At 41.2% G+C, this 22,729-nt stretch overlaps 1 protein-coding gene across 5 annotated transcripts in view; it reads right to left on the reverse strand.

The window, feature by feature from the left end:
* Nucleotides 1-4,952: 4,952 nt before the first annotated feature.
* Nucleotides 4,953-22,729, reverse strand: part of MITF (melanocyte inducing transcription factor) — an 85,032-nt gene continuing 67,255 nt past the window's right edge. For 2 of the 5 annotated variants that reach the window (XM_042823431.1, XM_042823435.1), the window contains exons 3-10: nucleotides 19,476-19,703; nucleotides 18,286-18,369; nucleotides 16,809-16,904; nucleotides 12,308-12,425; nucleotides 9,432-9,506; nucleotides 8,426-8,501; nucleotides 7,085-7,232; nucleotides 4,953-5,479 (exon numbers count right to left, since the gene is read on the reverse strand). In XM_042823431.1, coding sequence (XP_042679365.1) covers nucleotides 5,078-5,479; nucleotides 7,085-7,232; nucleotides 8,426-8,501; nucleotides 9,432-9,506; nucleotides 12,308-12,425; nucleotides 16,809-16,904; nucleotides 18,286-18,369; nucleotides 19,476-19,703 — 1,227 coding nt within the window. In that variant the 3' untranslated portion in view covers nucleotides 4,953-5,077. The remainder of the gene's footprint in view (nucleotides 5,480-7,084; nucleotides 7,233-8,425; nucleotides 8,502-9,431; nucleotides 9,507-12,307; nucleotides 12,426-16,808; nucleotides 16,905-18,285; nucleotides 18,370-19,475; nucleotides 19,704-22,729) is intronic. The other 3 variants (XM_042823432.1, XM_042823434.1, XM_042823433.1) reach the window with 3 other exon arrangements.

Consider the following 22,729-nt stretch of genomic DNA (forward strand, 5'->3'; position numbering starts at 1 on the left):
AGCTCTGAGCCCACTGAAGGAAGCTGCCCCTACTGAAACTGCACACCCACTGTTCCCTCTGCTTTAATCAATGTCCAACGTTCCACCCAAATAGGACAGGGGGACACCAGGCAGTCCCTTGGGAGGAAAGCATGACATGGGGATGCAGCACTGCATGGTCCAGCCCTGCAGTTCAGAATCCCAATGCCCACACAGTTGGGCTTCCTTGCTAGCCAGAACCTACCTGTGCTGGCAACTTCATCCATCGTCATCTCCTGTACAGAATTTTTCAGGCTTGTCCAAAGGAAATAAAAGGCTCCTAAGGAGCACTGATGCCATCTTCCACTGGAATAAACTGACCAACTTCTTACAGCTATTAACCCAGCCAAGTTTTCTTCCTATTCCTCTCGCGGTTCTGCAATCCAGCCACAATGCATGAAGATAGCAGAGCTGGTCCCACCACCACCAGCAAGAAATGAACTCCCAAAATACTGACGGAGTTGATTCCATGCAAGCCAAAATACACCAAACCACTCCAACTTAACTCAAAAAAAGCCATCCTGTGTTTGACACCCAAACTGACCACTGCAGAACTACACCACCACATCCTAACAGCGAACTGAACTTCTAAAGGGGCAGCCCTACAAAGCCTGTTGGAAGCACTCGCATCATCTAACTCAAATGTCCTCTGCAAAGAGTGTGCAGCACTTTTCTGCTTCTTCCTAGCAAAGTCAGGTGGATCGATTTGTTTGCAGATTAAATTAACTTGAATTAACAAGCATTTTGCATACCTCAATAGACAACAGATTTTCAGGGGGCCAATTTCAAAAGTTCTGTTCATTCTGTTGTAATTATTTCAGGCTCGAAAGCCCTGAGAAGACACATTAACTACACCTGCTGCTACAGCAACGTCCACAGAGAAGGCGAGGACTGCACGGTGTGAGCACAGCCTGTGGAGGAACAGGACTGGGATGGATGAGAGCAACATCTGCGACAGGAAAGCCACGAGGGTGGAAGACAAAACAAATATTGTCTCCTCATCAGCGCTGGCTGTAGCTCCAGGCGTGACCCAGGAGGTTTTGAGGGTGAGCAGCAGGCAGGCTGAGCAGGGGATGTGGCCCAGCAGCAGTGACAGTGGGACAGATGTGGGTGTCCCAAGGCATTGCCAAGCCCCATGCCTGGCATGTGGGAGCTGGTGGTGGTCTGGGCAGATGGCCCCTTGGGGTAGGAGGCCAATGAGCCCAGTGAAGGGGACAGACAAAATGACACACGTCCACATTTTGTTCTTTACACTGGGCCACAATTTTGGGTCAACCTGGTAGACAGGTTTTAGAGTTAAACATTGCTTTTAGCATGTATTTCCCAAGCAGGATCTTTTCCATGGCTCCAGCCCCTGGTGCTACAGCAATACACACACAACTGGACAGCCCTGGTGCACCCAGATCTGCAGGGTGACACCAGGCACATGGAGACTCTCACTGCCAGGCCATGGACACAGGAGCACGGCTGGGACGCACGAAGAAATCAACAAGGTTCACTTACACAGAAAACGAGTGGCTTACACACACGTATGTGAAAAACCAAATGCTTTAATCCATCTATCAAGAACAACAGTTCAAATTATTTCATTGGATACATTAATATTGATCCATAATTTACAGTGCTATGGACCATACACAAATTATTGCTGCAGTCAACAGCAGATGAATATCAACATTACAGTACCAAGCATTATAGCAAGAGGCAGTAATTAATGTCACTTCTTCAAGAAATATAGGTATTTATACTATTATCAACATCAGCTTCCCCCCCAGTGCATTTTATGTCAAACAAATATAAACGTAAGTGCATTATTTTGTGCTTTGTGCTTTCCTTGCGTACCTTTTTTGCTTTTACAGGTCGTAAGAGTTAAATATTGCTTTCTAGGCCAAAAGCAGAAAGGAAGAACTCCACGGTGCTCTGCACATTCCTGGTGGTAGCATAGCTTTGGCAAAGTGAGAACTGGTCAGCACCCCAGCCCCTGGGGCCCAGTGTCACACACAACAATGGCATCAGAGAGGCAGAGGGGCAACAACTGTCCATCTTGCTCCATCTCTGCCTCTAATTGCTGTCTCTGCCCTCTGTTCGGGATCCCCTGTAAAATATCACAGTCACACACATCCCACAATGCACAAAAGGGGAATAACATCACCAAGTACCCGAGAGGTCTGCATCTCCTGGAGATGTCCCCACTGCACAAGGAACGTCGTCTCCACTCAAAAATGAGAAAACTCAGAGGGCTGTGGCCTACAGGAACGGGTGGGGGAACAACAAACTGTCACAGCTGAGTTGTGTGTTACCCCAGAGCAACACAGCACACAGAACACATGGTCCCACTGCTGCTGTCACTCACTTTTAGCAAGAAACACAGCTCTCGATACAACAGCGTGGAGTCCTAACTCACCTCCACACAGCACAGAGCCGAAAATTCAGAAGTCAGGGCTGCCACTGAGTACCAGTGGCTTCATGTAAGCATGAAGGGTATTTATATATCACAGTTTAGACTTCAGTTTCTGAATGACCAGCATAGACATCAAACCAAAAGCCTTAATATACTCAGTGGTTTTCAGTTTCTACCCCCATGGGAGCACACCCTGATTTCACTGCATAACGCTACAGAACTGCTCCATTTTAAGGTACCGTTTACCATCAGGAAAGGCAAAGCAGCCCTGTGTTACAGCCACAATCGTGTCATGTCACAGCCCTGATCTTCACCTGCCACCATTAGAAAACAGCAACACCAGAAGCTCATACCTGTACACTCAGCCTGGAGCAGCAAAAACAGAGCACCTCCTGCCCTGAGTACCCAGATGAATGTAGCACATCCTCCAGGGGTCAGAGCTTCACCCACCAAAGGAAAGACACAGTTCCAAAAATCTATCTGGGGTGAGGCATCGTTATCACATAACTCCAGATCCTCCTTCAAAAAAGCTACAACCCAGCAGCTGCATCCAGGCTAACGCAGGGACAGAGCAACCCCCAAAGCACTACCACAGAAAGCTGCAACCCTGCCGAGCCCCGCAACCACTGCTGCCAGCACCAGGGGTCATGGGGCCCGGCACTCCAAGGATGCCTTCGTAGGAAAAATGCTCACCTGAGAGCTCAGCGAGCCCCAGCACAGCTACAGAACTCCCCAGCTACAGTGCTGCCCCATCCCTGTCAATTCACATTGAAGTTCTGAACACCGCAACCACGTTGTGACCATGGTTTCCTTACAGAGCCTGCCAAACTGGCGCTCAAGTCATTAACTGTTCTGCTATGTTATTTTAGTTTTTTTTTGTTTTTTATTCTCTACCATTTCCAGTGTAGCACAAAGGAGAATGGGAAGCTCTTGTTTTCTACACGTAGGCACCACGCCGTACTTCAACCTCCTACAAACAACACCCTTTGCTCTCTCCTCTGTCACACTTCAGTCAGTGCTAGTCGGGGAAGACTACAACTAGAGTTTAAGGCACTTCATTCTGAATGAGATATGCTTGCCTGCCACTTGCAAGTCATTTGTAGGCTGCTATTGAGAAATCCGTTCAACCAGTCTAGCTCCTAACACCATATGTCATCTCTGTAAAACATCTAGGCTTGATATAATACAAGTATAACTACTGTTATTGCATAGGACTACACTTGAGTAGATAATGCACCAAACTACTTTTACAACATTGTTGCATGTTAAAAATTAATAACATTGTTATCAAGTAACAGTTATTTGCAGATACAGTAATTTACTCTTTTTTTTTCTTTTTTTTCTTTTTTGTCAGCGCCAGTGCTGAAATAAAACACAAATTGCTATGACGGGTATATCTACTACATAGTTATGTTTCCAAGCATGTTACTACTTCTTCTGTATCACTAAAAATAAATACGTAAGTTCAGTTTCTCTACAAGTTTTGTTTATTACCTAATCTACATTTGAACTCTACCTTAAACGTGTTTAAAAACATTTTCAAAGTGAGACTGTAATATACAAAATATTCTCAAAATCTCTCTTAAAACACAGAACCCTGCATAAAAGCTTCCTTTCAAGTGTTTACAAAGAACGCAGAAAACTTCCAATGAGTTTTTAAAATGTCAAAAAAAGAAATGTTGCAATATTAAGAGGCAAATTCTTACAAAGGAAATACAAACATATTTAAAACGAAAGGCTGAAGGTAACTGAGGAACCCATGCAAATCAGAATAAACTGTACAACGCAATTTAAAAAAAATAAAGCCAATTAGATATGTACAACGTAATGTGCCCAGCTGTTAAAACCTATCAATTATTATCGTCCAAAGAGTGCATACCAACCCATAGTGCTCCTTCCTTGGTTTACTGGTGGCAAGTCATCAATGCCTGTTACAAAACAGAACTAAAATCTAAAAGAAAGTCGTACCGTGATCAAAAGGAAAACCCAAATCAGTTCGGAGCACTCTGAGGAAGAGTCTCACATCTCCCTGCAATTTCTATTTCATTTTCAGCAAGAGCTTTTTATATCACTATTGACACAACGAGGATTTCTTAACACTTTTGTTATTTCTTGTATTCCGAATGGAACGGAGTGGTTTGCTGTTTTTCTTCTCTGAACACTTGTCTATAAGGATCAAAGTTTGAGAGACACTGTATCTTTAAGGCAGCACTATTAAATCGATACAATTACAAAGTGGACTTTTTTGGTATCTTTACATTCTGTAACTTTACATTTTGTCTCCACGTAAATAGGTTGCATTTACAATTCTATGACTCCTCCTTCCCCCCCGAATAGAAGCAGACTCATCATTTGTAATTCTATTGCTTTAAGCAGATTTGACCAGTTCAAAAGTTCTTGTCGAATCCAGTTCACAGATACTGTACATATGCTGTACAATATGATCGGAGGCATTGGTAGTTTTAAAATAGAATATACAAGTTTCTTCACAAAAATTCTAAAAAAAATCCTATATATATAATATATACACACACGCACACACTGGGCTACTGATGAAGCACAAGAAAAAAAAAAATCAAAAAAATTCTACAAAAGGCAAAATATTTAATCTACTGATCAAGAACCAAAGCAGTTTATGAAAGGTGTGCCAAGCTTTTGCTAACAAGCATGATCAGTGTCCTCCATGCTCACGCTGCTCCGCCTGCTACTCGTTTTTGATGCACCAGGAGACACAGAAGAAAGCAGTGGGTCAGTTACTCCTACAGGGGAGAGGGTATCGTCCATCAAGATATCTTCCAGTTTGGATCCCATTTTTGGAGGAACACTGTAAGTGCCAGTTGGTTCAGTCACATTTCCGAGGTTGTCACTGAAGGTGATGGTACCATCAGTGAGATCAAGGGTGGTAGTGCAAGACAGGTCTGTGTGGTGCGGCATGAGGTCTTGGTTGCAGTTGTCCAGCACAGGTTCTTGTTTGATCACCCTGTTGACCATATCAGGGGAGCAAAGGCCTGTGGATGGAACAAGGGACAGTCCATGTGCCCGAGCTTGCATCTCAAGTTCCTGGGAAAGAGGATAAAAGGAGAAGTTAACAATCTGAAAGCAAAATCTGTCATCTGATGATCTTGTGTAACGTGACCTGCAGTTCTCTTTTGTTGGACACAAACTGCTGCCTCCTTTTCTGATAGTAGCAAACATTTGCACATTGCGTACTCCTACCCTGCAGATTTTCATCCAAATAATATTCTCCTGAAGAGGTGGATGAATATTACCAAATACAGGTCCTTCACAGTTCTCAGAACCTACCTCAACGCCCTTCAGAACAGATGCATCCCCCCTCAGGCCCCTTCTAAAACCAGCGTCATGCTTTAGAAGCTTGACACTGGAAGAGCTGAAAAAAAAAAAACCTGAAATAGCAGAAACAGAGGCTACGTGCTTTTTAAAAGTTGTATAGGAAAGCAGAGTTTGTCCATATGAGGTGGCTACTTCCTGCTGCAACGCTGCAATGTACGCTTCTCAAGCTGAAGCTCTCATAAAGGGGAAAGTGAAGAGGTCAGCCAGAACTGAGCAATATTACTCCTGCACTAAAAATATACAGGAAAGTCATAGAAAGGCTTTGGAGTTCACACAAAGTTTCAAAGAATCCCGGCTGTATAAGGCTTAAAGCTTTATAGGCTCCCATTTCATCACAAATGCATTTGACTGAAGGCAGATAATGAAATAAGTGCCCTTTTTCAAATATGGCAGTAAGAGAGATGCTTTGCTTCTATTTATGCGTTACGTTAAGCAGTCACAGTCACTGTTGTGATTGCCCTGTTCTTATCACCGAGGCTGATTAACAGCCCTTTCCATTTCCACACTAAGACAACGAGCTCATAATGGCATGCTGTAGGAACAGAGAAGGTAAAAGCAGCAGCAATTCCACCGGATAATGTGCCAAAATCAGAGTACACAGGAGCTCCCTATTCCACACTCCATCAAAATCAACACAGAAAGGGAAAATACAGACTTCAGGTTATTTGCTGGAAGATATATTTCCCATTTTTCAAGGGTTAGTTGTCTTTGTTGTTGTTGTTGTTGTTGTCGTTGTTTTAAACGTTATTTTGATTGAGGAGGGAACCAGAGCACATGGGTAAAGGAAAAGAAGATGAAAGATGCTTAAAAAGTGATCTGACTTAGCTTTGAAATACCACTGCTTGATGTTGCCCTGCAGAAGGGCCATGTTTCTTTATCTTCTCACTCGAGCAAACAGACTGCTCAGTGAAGTACGAAAGCTGTGTTGAAGCTCATGCCAGGCTGTTCTATTTTAAAGCTGTTTGCTGCCACACTTGACCCTCAGGTATTTCTAGCTTCGTTATCTGCTTTGTGGATTAGCTGTGGCTCAGGGCTCTCCTGTAGCCAGCCTGGCATACAGCAGTCTGCCTGCAGAGGGCTTCAGCTTTTGTTGGGTGTTTGGTTTTTGTGCGCATGATTTGTATTTTTTTACTTTTGAAAACTAATGGATCCTGCTTTACTGCATAAAAATCCTGCAACCATCTCAGCACTGGCTACCATTAATTAGAATTATGGCTCCCCCAGCCCAAATTCCCATTAACAAGCTTCAGTCACAACTATTTGCAGCCACACACTTCAACACCAAGAGAATTCGCACATTATTTATCAGCAAACCTGTATTCTGAGCAGCAGGTGCCTGTTGGCATGTTCCAACTTCTTCTGTCTGTTCTCAAGTTCCTTTGTGCGTTGCTGTTCTCTCTGCAGCTTACGGATGTAGTCCACCGATGCTTTTAGAATAGTTCCCTTATTCCATCGCATATCCCTTTGAAATCAACACAAAAGGAAAAGCTAAGACACTCAGGGAGACTTCATGTGGAAGTCAGTACCTTCACAATAGCAGCTAGGATTACATCCCTCCTTATGTAATATTCCTGTCAAGCTGATGAATGCAGAAGGCTTTTGAAATGCGCTAGAGGGGGCCAGAGCACAGCTCTTGCAAGGCAAATCGCAGGGAGCACAGTCCCAAGTGAAGGACGCAGAGCCCAAGCACTGCAGGAGGTTTGGGCTTCCCACAGCCCATGCCCTGTGCTCTGGGAACAGCACTGCACAGGGGGATGAAGTCCTGAGCTCCTTCCCCTTTTCTCTGCACAATCACAGCCAAAAAACAAAAACAAACAAACAAAAAAAACCCATAATACTACTCAAGAAAATCATACTGCTTGCTCTATGGGTGATTGCCTGATTTCAGCTGGGTAATTAAAAGACTGCAAGGGTTCTGGCATTCATAAAGAACCATTTATGAGCTGGTGCTCCTGTAGAAAGAGGCACGAGGTCCTCGAGCTTGCAGCAATCCTTCTGGTGGCACTGTATCACAGCTGTGTTATAGCAGGAAGAAAGAAGTCCAGCACAGCAGAGAATTTGAGAGTTTTAAACTTAACTAAAAACACAAATGTCAGGTTGCAACCTAGGTATGAAGCTCCTCCAGTGAGGGGCACATGGCTCCCATATTGCCTCTCCCACAGATTCCCACCTCACACAGAGGTTGCCTGCATCACTGCATCACCTTTTTTCCCCACACTGACTTTTTAAAATAAAGTTTAGTATTGATTATCAGACCAAAGATCCACTTGTAGGATCTTTGTTCTGTAGGCTGATTATACATAATACTGTCTTGCCTTAGAGGAAGCTAAAGAGCCTCTAAGGAAGTAGCTATGAGTTATAAAATAATGGAAGTTCTCCCCCCAAGCCTCAGTGATTCAGATTCAAGTGCTGCATTTTCAAGCTCTGGAGTGAGAAGGGCTCCTTGCTTTTGAACCAGCATTAGCTAAAAGTTAAGACAAGTCAGTAACACTGAAATCACCTAAAGGAACTACAACCTGCCTGTCTGGGAACTTACCGCAAACACTTATTTGGGTTCTCATGCTCATGCTTTAAAACTTCTTCCTCTCTCCCCTAAGATTTCTTTTTTCTTTCGACACCTCCCTCCCACAGACCCCTGGGGCACATTATACTTACGGGTCATTTGACTTGGGTATCAAGGTGCCCAATTCTTTTATACGATCATTAATGTTAAATCTTCTTCTTCGTTCAACTTTAGGAAAAACAGCACAAATGTTACAAGCAATATTCACTTAAATACAAAGTAGAAAGCTTTTCATTAAAGAGTTCTTTAAACTCCTTTGGAACTGTTGCCTGAAGCTTAAAATCCAGTAGCGTTGTAATTTATTTTGCTCTCCTATGCATGGACACACTGAAGCAGAAGTTCTATCAGTACTTTAAAAGTGTGGGGCTTTTGAAGTGGCAAATCTAAAAGGAGACTGAAAATATGATGGTTGTTAGCATAGGACTCCAAGAAGAAGAAGAAGTGTACATTTTCCAAGGGAAAAGTATAACAAAATCCAGAGACAGAAGTCTATACACTCAAGAAAATCCCAAAGCAGGAAAAGGAACTCAAACTATAGACTTGCTTATATAGAATCAGAATCCTTAGAGTTGGAAGGCACCTCCGAAGGCCATCAAGCCCAACACCCCTGCAGTGAACAGGGACACCACAAAATGTACTCTTTGAGTACACACGTCAAACATCAGTGAGCATACTCAGTGTAACACTATAAACTGACCACATATCTTAAATTTCAGATATTTTTTTAAGTCCAATTGTGCAAGATGAATTTGTTAAAAGCAATTGGATTAAATGTTGCTCTCCGTGTCTCTGCTGACAGCAACACCTTTGGGTGCATGCTTTGAAAAAGTCCAAATAAACAGAATCCTACTTCGAATGATACCACTTATTAAATTTTTCTCAAAAAAAAAAAAAAAAAAAAGTGGAAGTTGAATAATAGTTTTAAGCACACTATCCAAGAGGATTAAAGATATTTTATTTACGGGAATAATATAATGAACCACTACTACAACTTCACGGAGGACATCACTGGGATATATCAATCTAGCACTTCAATACTTAAAAAAGCTTGAAATATTTACTAAAATTTAAAAGTTAAAAATGAAGAATTCAACTTACTCAAGTTGTGATTGTCTTTCTTTTGCCTCTCCTTAGCCAGCGCTCTCGCTTCTGACTCTGTAGGAAAAATACATGCTGTGCATGTGAATGAAGTAATTAGAATTAAAGCAATTCAAAACACAACACTTCAGTTTGTGAAACATTAGAGAAAGAAGATGGATTGATAATTATCAAATGAATCACTACACCCTCCCCAAGAAGTGAGGAGGGCCTGTAACACAAGCTGTGCTTACTAAAACTCAGTGCTGGTATTCAGCTTAACCTGCAGAGCCTTTTGTTCCCACATTTCCTATGCTGACTTTCATGATGAGAACATTTCCCACGGAGGCCCTGATTCAGCAGGGTATTTGAAGACTACGTGCTGCTGGAATGCAACATACCTTTCTCCTACACTCTCTGTACACACGCAGACAACACACGCACACGCTGAACTAGAGGAACAACATGCTTATTGCATTGCTCCCAGCACAGGATGTGAAGCAGCCAGGAGTCAGAAGCTCTTCTCATTGGAATTGAGACTATGCCCTTTCATGGCAATATGTGCACATCACCACGACACAGAAGGTGTAACTTAAGTGACTTACTAAAAATGCTGTATTTTCAGTTCTCATTTGATCTTACATTTCTCCAACAATTTCAACTACTTTAACATTTATTCTAATTCATTTTAAGTTTTTGAAAAAGATGAGGTGAAATCCTTAAGACTTCACTCAAGTGAGATCCTTTCCTTTATTTATTTATTTTTTTTAATGGAATATGAATTAGGTCTCACAATCCACAAAATCTGGTGGCATTTCCCTGGGAGTACTGAAAGTTGGCTACCCCAGCATTACATGCATTGTAACAAGACATATGCTTCTCAATATGAATATTTGAAACGCTCTCAAAGGATCCCAAAAAAGCTTGAAAGAGTATGACATGTCTTAAAGAAATCTGGGCTTAATCTGACATTGCTACAGGAAAACAGACAAGAGGTTTGTAAAGACAAAACTGATTGAAACTGCACTTGAGGCTGAGCAGGATTCCCATTAAGTGCTTCAGTAACTATAGCTGACAACTCACAACAACCACCAACATGAGATGCTGGGATAACAGAATTGACTTTTTCTTTATCATTTTGATGTTTACACGCTAAGATGAAGAAAGGTTTTTGACAAATGCTAGATTTAAATATTGCAAGCTAGCTCCAATTTAGTTCCTACAGCATTATCAAGAAATAAAGAATCAAAAACTATTCCACACTTCTACGTGTACAGATTAAACTACAGTTTCTATAGAAAACTTCTGTGGTACATAAGAAGAAATCTCTTACCCAGATTTATGCCTGCAATACCATACAGATATTAAAGTCACTAGTTGTCAGAAAACACTATGACCAGTCAAAGGCTTGGCCAGATCAATGTCAAAGCAACTGCTGTTAAATTTGAGTTTAATTACTAAACTTCTTATAAGTTGAATGTAATCTGCCACCACTTGTTTTGAAAAGAAAAAGAACTCATCTAAACTGTTCCTGTTTACAGGTAAAGGCTGAATGTTGACATTTGACGTTCAGCTCTATTTTGATTAACTGAGGACCTTTCATAAAAACATTTTACCCATTGATTTCTTTTCTTCTTCAGCCTTCTTCACCCAAAGTATTACAGAATCATCTGCAGTGAATCCACCAGACTAGATATCTGGCAAGCTGGGCACTCAGCTCACAGCCTACAGCTGCCTGGAACTTTTTATAACTGGAGCAATTAAGCCGTGCGTAACGTAGGACCTTAAGTAGATCTCACCACCCCACCCCACCCCCACCCTCCTCCTAACATAGTTTAATATGGTGATCAAGTTTTTCTAACTGCCACAAGTCATTGTGCAGTTAGTGTATCTTCCTTTGGTGCTGAACTCACATTCTGTGCAGTTACATAAACGCAAATATCCACCAGCTCAGAAATGTGGCATTTCCTCCTGAGAAGCTGACTCCTGGGCTATTAAAATGGCTCTATTAAACTAATTCCTGACCAGAACTTGCTTTGCAACTGAGTTAGCTTGTGAGTTTTCACATCAGCGTACAGCACAACCTCAGCTGGGCTTAAGAACAACTATTTGTGGATATTAAGGTGATTTTGTAACTGGTTCTACAACAGATCTATATTTATCTTTTGCAGGCAAGTTTGCTTTGTATATTGTATCCTACATATGGTTACATCCTTTTATCTACAGGCAAAATAATACAGCAAAAAATAAAATAGGCTCGAGAACATGGAACTTCCCTTCTAATCCTTTAAACTACGTTAATAATGTCCCCATTTTCTCCTCTTAACTCCTGCAGCTTATTCAGATGAGATCAACTTTGCTACTGGAAGAAATGACATGACAAGAACTTCAGAGGACACTTCGTTTTCACCTCAATTTCAAATATTTTTATGTGCCACATTTCACATCACGTAGGACACTGACTCCCAGATTTCACAAGTTATTTGTTCATTGCTGTCCCCTACTAGAAGAAAGCCTCACCATGCCGTATTTCTCAGCATGAATCCCTGAGAGACTTCAGGTGTCAACTTGTTAATTTTTAACACTGAGCAAAGATATAGGTTCAGTCTAGGAGCGAGCTCTGCAAGAGTTGCATGCAGGTTTCCTGTGACACGCTTCAAACGAGCAGACCTGACTGCAATAATTAAGGATTTTGTCTTAATTTGTCAAAGTGAACCCACACCGAATAAAAATATACATACACTGTATCACCAGGTAATACATGCTAAGGAACTGGCTGCAAAAGAAAACAGCTTTTCGTCCATATTTTCTTCATTTTAACAGAAATTATGTTCAGGATCACTTGAATTCGAAACAATTACACCATGCCTCCAAGGTGGTATTTGAGATGTATTTACCTGTGAGCTCCCTTTTTATATTAGGGAGATTAGCTGGACAGGAGTTGCTGATGTTAAGTCCTGGAGGAGGCATGCTTTGGTTGCCATAAAGGTCAATCAAATTCCCAGACACTGGTAGCTGGAAAAGATAAACAAGGAGAATGATCATTTAGTTTGCCCTTATAAAAAGCTTTGCACAGAAGAAATGAGTTGACCTCTCCTAAGAAATCTGTGCAAACAGAGTTTGCAGTAAGGTCAGTAACAGTTATACATAATGCACGGGCATGCGGAATAAACCACCTACATCGGGAGAGCTCTGTTCTCTCTTTCTTTTGAACATGCAGACATCACTTCTTTTTTTCTTTTAAAGGAAGCACAGCTCAATTGAAGTTACAAAGTCTTAAAAAAGAAGAGGTAACACTGGCTGTCAGTAATGCAGTATTGTTCCCTCTTATCTTTCAGTGTACTTTGCCCTCATCACTTCTCTTGTGCAAAAAATCTGAAAGAGCCTGCAGAAAGCTCTCAGAAGATGCTTCCTTTTTTCCAGCACCATGTGAGTTGATGTGCTTAGCAAGTTGTTACTGCTTGACAGAAGACACTATTCATCAATCACATTCTTCATGAGACTTGAAAGCTCCTTGCACAGAAAACATTTTGTAAGTTTCAAGTCAATTTGCTTTTCACCTTGCTTAACAAAAACCAGCACCAGTTGGAAGAAGATGATTCTGACATTGCGTTTCTTCACTTACTCATTCATTCCGTTATTCGTATTTAGGAGTGTCTGAACAAAGATTTGTGAAGAAACACTAAGAAATCATTCCAATAAGGCTGATCAGAACTACCCCTTTCCATTCAAATGTAAACGTAAAGAAATTTACATTTATCCTGAGTGGATTATTTTACCTGTCTACTCTTTGTTTTCAAACTAGCTTTTGAGAAGACAGGTGTAAAACATTTTCATATCTTATCTGAGTGGCAACACTTATCTATGCTGTAGAGAAAACCAGCCCCTCTGAGACACTGATCCTGCACTGATTAGACTATTAACTTTACACCCATGTAAATAACTCTGTGGAATACAATGGAGTGAGTCACACACAGACTATTAAACTCCTACTGACGGTCCTTGACAGACCGAGACATAAGAAAATTTATCTACCATTTAGAGCTGCCATAAGAAACAAAGCTGATACGCCTTCATTAAAGTACCATCACCTAGAAGACACGCTGAGATTTGTCGAGACAAATCTAAGCAGACAGTGGCCAACAGCAAAAATGAAGTTCTCTGCTTGAACCCTTAGGCATCAGAGGGAAAACGTACCCAAATTCTCACCAAGAGCTATGCTACAAATCCATCAGCTCCCTTAGCTTCTGAATTCAAAACAGAATTGTGTATTAAAAACACAGCAAATAAATCTAAGGTCCCAGCTGTCCTTCATAATGGCCTTTCCTACTTGTGGCACATCTCCATTAATGCCACTGCAACCATAATCTCACTTGCTGCTCTACAAGGCTCACCCTCATATCTTTTGGGCCCTCAATACATCCGTGACAGAGGAGCAGCAACAGCGTCATACAGCCTTCTGACTTGGATATACTTTTTCTATTCATGCTTTTAAGTACAGTGAGAGCACAAAGGACTTGTTTATAGGCCCAGAACTTGACGTTCAGATCAAGACATGAAATCTAATCAGGAATTTCAGGGGGCAAAAAAATCCGCTGAAAAAAGAAATGGAAATTAGCATCTCAAACCCTGGGTGAAGCATTCAGATTATAATGAAACATGGAGAACAATCAAGGTCACCAAGCTGTTTGACTTGATGCAAGATGGACTCTGCCTGCTACAAAAAGTTTGTGATTTCCCCATGCAAGCACCATATTTGTTAACACTGTTAGATTTTTGTGCAAGGTTCTGTAAAGTACTCACTGGAAGGACTCTGTTAGCCAGGATGTAGTGTGTTGTTCCCTTATTTACCTATTAGCACATGCCCAGTGACAGTTTCTGAAATATGACTGCTACTTTTGGGGTTCACCTTCCATTAGGAAGTCACATTTGGAAGTGGAGCAGTGTGCACATGCTAGAAATTATCAGCTGAATGAACAAGCTGCCATTTCAACTCGATGTACACAAGTACTTTATACATTACCTAATGTGACTTAGTAATTGAATTGCTAAGTAGAAAACCCCCTCAGCAAAACCAGTGACCACTCTGTGACACCTTTCAGCACAGAAGCAAAGCTGGTTAACCTGTGACCCAGTACTGAAGTTTACAAATAAATCCATAGGCAGTTTACTGCAATGAGCCCTCTTCAATTAAGAGGTACTTGGAAACGTCCCTCAGCTTGTTCTACACATAAACCCCTGATTTTGCTTATCAATTAAGTACTGTTACCAAATGTAACAAACCAGTCCTTTCATTCTTTGTTGGTTACAGAACAATAGCAGCCTTTGTTGCAGTCTCAGCACAGCTATTTATAGGTTGCATCTCTCTAGACCATTTCCTCTTGATTTTTTTCTACCTCTGCTAAGCTCAGTCTACAGACATTTATTCCTCATTAGTAAAATACTGTGTTTTAAGAGCTAAATCCTATTCCAAAAGAAAAGCGTTTGTTGCATCAGGTTTATTTTTACCCAAACCTATTTTCAGAAACATGGCTTTACTTCCACCACTTCAGGACTCGTACCAGGTTAATTCAGGACTGAAATATGATATATACATATATTTTTAATCCAGCAATTTAAGAGTATTAGTATATTTAGTCCCGCTATTACGTATCCTTTCTACATGTCCGCATCACATTAACAATTTCTGAAAGACTAACTAATTTAAGTGGAAAGCATAATGCTGCTGTTAGCTAATTCAAATAACTTGAGCACTTCAAGTTTAAAAGTCACTTCAACTTCTTTTAAATGGACCGGCACCTCTTCTAAGACTGAAAAGGTTGGCAACAGAAAAGAGAAGCAATCCGACAGCAAACTTGCATGTGGATTGGTAAAACACAAAGCAAACACGGATCAGGAAGTCTTTATGTTTGCTGTCATACGGCATGAAGGAAAGACGTAGGACTATCTGAAATACTGACTACATGGGCTCCTGGCACTGATTATTCTGTGTTATTCTGGAAGCAAAGAATCACTGCTGAAGTCCCTGTAAAATGAGAAGGGAAGAGAAGCACAAACAAGTTTGAGTTTCCTCTCATTTAATCGGTCCCAATCCAGTGGAACTTCAGAGAAAGGACTGCAGACGAATTCAAACCCTTAGAGTAAATAACGAGCATCTTGAAAATTTTTCCTTTTCATGGGTTTTTAAGTTTTCCTCTCAAATGCCTGGACTTGCGGTCTTTTGAAGTCATCTTAAATTATAGTACTTCTTTCCAGTAGGACACAGTTATTTCTCAGTCCACTCAAAGAGCACTGTTTAATGAGGGAGGCTGGTGGGTCATTTCCTGTGGTATGTCCCATGCCTCCAAGAGGGCTGTGGGAATCTGTGGGAGCATGGCACTAGGCTACATGACATCAGACAAGTACTGTCAGCAAATGTAAACCTGTGCTGCTAAATTGATGCTATGTGGTGAGCTGTAAATTTTGGCACTAGATAAAAAAAAAGAACCAGACGCCAGCACTGGCAGACATCTACTCAGCCAGATCTAACAGCACTTAAGCCGAAGGCAAAAAATTTACTAGAGCTCCCCCCTCCTCCAAAAGATCAAAATAAGATTATGCCAGAAGTACGATTATGTTAATGCTCGCAGCAATGTGAAACAGCAAACAGAAATGGCAACTTGGAGGTAGCATGCCAACCACCCTTGCTCACCAACCTGCACATCTCTGCACTCTTGCCTTTCGTCCCAGGCTTCCTACACCCCTTCCTCCCCTGTTCAGTTTTTAAGCTTTATTCCTTCACCTTTGACTTGTTTTGAGGAGGTTTTTCTTTGCCTTTTTTTTTTTTTTTTGTATGTTAATTTGTTCTTTTCCTGTTTGAATTTTGTACCATGTTTGTCATCACCTAACTAGGTCTTCACTTGGAATCAGGCTAAGCTAAGGATATGATCTTGAAGCTTCACAGTGGCATGACAACAGGTTTGGACAAGGACGCTAAAATATGCTTAAGTGTAGCATTCAATTTCTTACGTTCACACATGGGACACCAGAGGTTCCTTCCAGGTTTTCTGAAGTCAATTTTGATGTCCATTAACACATCCATTAACATCAGTGGATATAAGCTTATTTCTGTTAGTTCAATTCACTCCCCTGCTATAATCTTCTCACTGGCTAACTTGAATTCGAAATAAGGAAAACAAAATTGTCCTTTGTATTCCTTCTTCCTGACTCCAGCCTGCATTTTTAAACTCATGTTTTTCACTGCAACTGTGTATGTTAACATTCTCAAAGAGAACCTTGCTACAGGCCAGCATGATAACTACTACTAAATTGAGAAAAAGAAGTTGCACTTGTTTTGCATTCTCTTCAGGAGCAGCAGCTAGGCTTAACAGGCAAAGCAAAAGGAAAGGACCATTGTACCGTATTTGCCATTTGCAAGGCTGGGTCCATCAAGCCAAGAATTTCTTCATTGTAACTTGACTCCAGACTAATTATGTCATCGATCACATCGTCCATCTGCAGCAGGAAAGGGGAACAATGAAAAAATAAAAGTTACACACAAACAATAAAACTTACAAAATCGTTAACCACCAAGATACAAAGGTCTAACAGAGCACTTCAGCAACGTGCTGGTTCTCTGCAGTCCGGGCCAAAGCAGAGGAGGTTTCTGCCACTCTGCTATACTCCAAATCCAATCCCACTATCCAGCCAGGGAGCCAGATCACGACAAAGCTTGAGGCCTCGTGATCGAACCCACCTCTCCAATCAGCAGTTATTAGATTATTATACAAGCTGTTCCTACCAGGAAAAGCACAGAATATTGAGGGCCGTGTGAGTCATACAGAGTGTGAAACACTCTTCCCTGATTTTGCACAAGTCCCAACACTTTCCCATCACCAAACACAGGCCTACGGCTCTGCCAGCCCACCTCTGGTCTCAGCCAAAGTGTGGGGTAAAAACCCATGTACAGACAGCAATGCTTGAGGCCCCAGTACCCTCAGGGGGAAGGAAATAAAACTGAGGCTTGCTGGTGAAAGGCTGCCCTTCTTCAACAGTGGAGTCTATTTGGCATAATATGCCCTCCCAGGAAGCACCATCCAAGAGCAGCTCAGTGATAATTCTACGTGATGCAAGCAATCTTCTGGAAGATTCTTCTGCAACATCCTGCACAGTGTGGAGAAACATTGTCTTCCAAGCACCCACTGAGATGCTCTGAGATGTCTTACAGAATGCTTTTTTTTTTTTTTTTTTTTTAATGTAGAAAAATGAGCTTAAATGACAGTAAAAAATAAAACAAGCAAAACTGATGATTGAAATAGTAGTTTAGGGGGCTTTCTAATCAGCTCAAGAAGGTATGACCAAGAATGAATAACATTGGCTGGAAGTGAGGGCAAGAAAAGAATCGATATGCACAGTCCATCTGAAGTCTTGCAACTAAAATAAAAAACATTCTGCTCAAAATAATAATTAGAAATAAGAAGTAAAATAAAAAAAGACAACTTAACTATTGCTGTTAATTAAAGCTGTTTCTGTCTTCTCCCCCCGTAAGTACATAAATTACAGAGGAATGGGGTCTTCCAAACTATCAAGGCAGCAACACATACATGCAATTTCAGGAAAATTGATTTAGAAAGACTTCCTGGAATAAGATCCTAAAGCATGCTTGGTAGTGTTATTCTGCTGTAACACTACAGTTCTAGAAAAGCATTAAGCTTTTTCAGGTTGTTGATGCTAATCTGCAAGGATACAGCAGATTTGTAATTTAAGAATTTCTTTTTGTCGTTTTACATTCAACCTCTTAAAAACATTACTGGGCCAGTTTAGTATTTATCGTCACTTCAAATAAATATTTTCATCAGAAAGTGTTCAGTGCTCCAAGTCCTGTGTCATCCAGTACCTGCATGCATGATGCTCGTGAGTGGGTATTCAGAGCCGGGCACTCACTCTCGACCCTGCTTTGCTCTTCAAATTTATAAAATCCCTGCAGAAATAAAAAGGAAAAAAAGAAAAAAAAAAAAAAAAGAAAGAAAAAAAAAAAGCAAAGCATGGATCTGAGTTCATGGCACAGTCTCAGTCCCCAAAAGAGCACAATTTAATTGTTGTCATGCACACACGGGCCTGATGACACAGTAAAGCAAAGCTGTGAATAACTTGAAGAAAAAATAAATATATTTGGGTACAACTGAGATGGAACTTTGATTTTCACTTCTTTTGAAGCCATGGAGCACAAGTACATTCTCTCGCATGTGTGAAAACAATTTTGCAATAAGTGTTTTTCTAAGCTGGATAACGTTTTCCTTTAGCACAGAGTGCATCTGTATTAAAACTCCAGCATAAAAGCTTGGGGACAAAGGCAGCTCTACAATTCTCTTGTTTGTCAAAACGCAAAATTATTAACATGATTCTTGTAACTGCTCTCATCTTTCACATAATCTCCCTTCTGCACCTGAGCACATAAAACATCCACCTCAGTTTTTGTCAGCAAAGATTAAGACTGAGAACGACTTCTGCACATAGGCTAGAGAAGTCTCATATTTGCAGCACTGAGCATCAAAACAGCAAATCAGTAACATCTAAGGACGTGTTAGCTGAGATCATCTGGCATCCCAGCTAAGCAAGAGACTCGTTCAGGTTTTACTGCAAAATTTTCTAAAAACTCCTTAACTCCTCACCAAAAAAGATCTGAACTTTTCAGTTATTATTTGTTATGTTCTTTGCTCCCTCTATAGTGAATGAGCCATAAATAACATTATTCCAGAAAGAGACAGCTTACAAAACTGCTTTGTACTCTCCAAAGGTCAATTATTCATTGTGTGCATCAAGCAAGCGAGAAGAAAAAGTTTTAATAAGCATAAACTAGATAAAGTAGTTCACAGAGGAGGAAGTTACAGACAGTTTTTCTGCCCAAACGTTGTATACAAATATATTGACCAGGGAGACAGGGAAGTAGTGATTGCATTTTCAAGTGAAACAGTTCAGAAAATGAGCCAAACATAACCCAAGGATGAGCAAATACGGTTTGAAACAGAAAGAAGGCAGAATGAGATTCCGTTTCAGTGAAGAATATACACAGTGAGAGTGTGTTACCTCTTTTTCACAGTTGGAGTTGAGGGTGAGCATAGCCATTGGACTGTTGGGTGCGCTGCTTCCAGTTCCAGGCGGCATGACATGATCACCAGGCTGGTTTGGACATGGCAAGCTCAGGGCTTGGTTGGCATGTTTATTTGCTAGAGTGGTAGAGAGGTACTGCTTTACCTGCTGCCGCTGGGCTTGCTGAATATGGTACTTGGTTGGATTCTCAAGGTGAGTCTGCACCTATACGACAGGAGTTAAGAGAGCTTTATTGTTTTACAGCGTAATAACATGTGGAACCAAGCTGGCCATATGTTTGTGACACACACCAGCCCAGCAGCATTTGATTCAAAGTACAAACCTGTGCCGCTCCAAGGAACTCAGCGCTTCGCTTATTCACATTCAGCGGCGAAGAATGAGTTTACGAGATAATGTTTCAATAACTGTCTTAATGGTAAACCAACAAGTTCCAATTGCTCTTCTACATAACAAGATTTATCACTTTAAATCCATGCTTGGGCTTCCCAGTTTACACAGATACTCCAGGAATGGCACTTCTCTGTTTAGACCTTCAGATACACAACACTTATTTTTACACAAATGTGGAGAAATAAGCAGCACAGAAGGACTCGTTTTGCTCGTTGATAGCCACCAACTAAAACCAAATTGGATGAACTGCTATCTGTTACCAAATTTGAACTGAAGAAAAAATTACATTATTTAGTTTACATTCCTTTTTTTTTTTTTAAATATCAAATGCATTAATTGGAAAAAAAAAAAAAAAAAAAATTGCCTCCAGATTATTCATCTTTCAGATATATGGCCTAAATCATATACAGTCATTAAGACAACACATTATACAAATACAATGCAAGACAAGAAGTGTTTCAGGTCAAATCAAGCATAATATAGAATATTCCATATTTTATATCTGTAAATGTAACTATCACACTGAACTATTCTCGTTCACCTTAAGTAAGCAAGAGAAGAAAGATCTTTTATTTTTCATGCAAAAAAATTCACCTATATCTTGGAAACGCTATCATGTCTCTTTTATCATTAACAGCTATATCAAAAGGTAGAGAAACTGAGATAGAATAATACTCTGAAATGCTTTTTGTATTGAAGAGTTCTATTAAAGCGACTTCGATTGCCATTACAACCGACCATGCATGTCCCCCATTCATTTTTGTGGAAGAAATTCAATAAAGCATACTAGACATCAGAGGAAAAGGATTTCCTGTATATTTAAGCCTTCTTAGCAATAGGTTTTAAAGTAAGTCTGCAAATAACAACTCACCTGATAATGATTATACTCAAGCATTTCCAGCATAATACTTATACAATCGTGAGAGAAGGACTGCAGTATCCTTTGCTTTATGCTACTCCAGTCAGAGACTCATGCACAGAAGCACCATGAAAAAGCTGCCCCAAACCAGAAGCACTTGAATGCCACTGCCCAGACTTATAGTAACCTACGCTAATTAGCCACGCATGTAGAGAAACAAACAGTTCACAAGAGCTCTTCTTGAAGCCATGCAAGTTTAGCCCTAAGAATTGGTATTTTTTCCCCTGGCTTTGACGTCATGCTTTTTCATAAACATAAAAGGACCTTTTAAGTGATGGGCTATCAAAGTCAGATTGACAGTTCGCTCAAGGCTAACTCGCAATTCATCTTTCGTTCCAGTCATACTAATAGACAATGGTATTTTTCTTTAGCACTAAGGTTAAAAGTTTTTAAGTACAGAGTAGGAACCAACTGAACAAACCCCACGAGCCAACCACAAACCCACCGGCCATGGGGCACACTGGGAAAAGCTGCAGGGCTGCACAGGCCTGTCCTCAGCCCGGAGCCACAGCCACCCATCACCCAGCTTCACACAGGACCTGCAGCTCAGCAGGAGGATTTCAAGGTGCTGAGCCACTTCTTCAGCCTCCCTCATCCTCCACATTAACTCTATCTCACCATACAGCTGGAAGAGGTTTCCCAGTTTAAGAACAGCTGACAATAGGCTAAACCACGTCCTGCACACACCTTCATCCACACTGCCCCATTACTGCCCCCAGTCACAAAACATCCTTGGATGTTTTGGAAGTTGGAAGGGACCCACAAGGATCACTAAGCCCAGTCCCAGACCTTTCAGCCCTTCCTTATCCTTCCTACCCAACAGAAAGTACTGTGCCAAAGCACAGAGTCACTCCACTTGAGTTATTTTCCAAAGTCTGCTGCACAGCAAAGCATACTCAAGATACCATTTCTGGAGAGCTTAATCTGATCGCTAAATCGCTACACAACTCAACACACAAGTCTGCTGTGATAAGAACAGCACTCATTTTGTTGGTCCCCAGCTATAGAATCAATTTTCCTATCACCACCGGTAAGAGTTATGCTACCCAGATAAATCTATTTTTCACTTTATTGACTCCAAAGATGAAAAATTAAGTTCCAGTAGATGAGTTAATTTCTGTAACTCCTATCTTAGAATGTATTACTTTGACAATAGACCCTGCTCATCTGACAGCATTTGCACAGCCCTTTTCCTCCATCGGGATCAGACATCACTTGTCACCCAGGCAGGATGAGAGCACAATACAGAACAAAACCTGCATCACTCACGCTCCCAGGAGAAGGACCAGAAAAATTCCAAGATCTAGATGTCCACCAACAGAAGTCACCAACTGCATGTTTTGTGGGTTTTTTGGTTTTGTGTTTTTTTTTGGTAGCAGGCTGTGCCCCAGGCCTTCCTCTGTCACCTCTTTTCTCCTCCTTTAATCTCCCACGTTCTGCTGGCAGATAACACAACCCTCAGTTACCCTCAGTTGCCCTCAGTCCCTGTGCCAAAAAGCGCCTGGCCAGGCTTACACTGAGACCCAGTGCACGACATTTGGGCAAAGCTCATCCAGCAGAAGTGTTTCAAGAGAGTTCAGGCCATGCCGATTCAAACTAGGACACAACACCCATTCTAAAGAGCAGACGGTAAAAATCCAAAACAGAAATTAAGCAGCAAAGCTGTGGATTCCCAGCTCTCAACTGGTGAGATACGACTGCAAGAGACTTCCAGTAATCTGCCGGGATGCCCTACATCTCCCTGGTACCCCACAAGCAGGGAAGGAACACATCTGAGCTGCCTGAATCACATACATAAGAAGATCCTTCATCAAAAACACCACTAAACCTTTCTGTGAGAGCAAAGCCAAACAACTGAATGCTTCATTTACGTAGAGACAAGCTCGGGCACAGGAACATTGCAGAGATTTAGAGGAGACAG

This window comes from Centrocercus urophasianus, unplaced genomic scaffold, assembly GCF_019232065.1.
Source record: "Centrocercus urophasianus isolate 14NV4802_14NV808 unplaced genomic scaffold, USGS_Curo_1.0 seq_22, whole genome shotgun sequence".
Classification (NCBI taxonomy): Eukaryota; Metazoa; Chordata; class Aves; order Galliformes; family Phasianidae; genus Centrocercus; species Centrocercus urophasianus.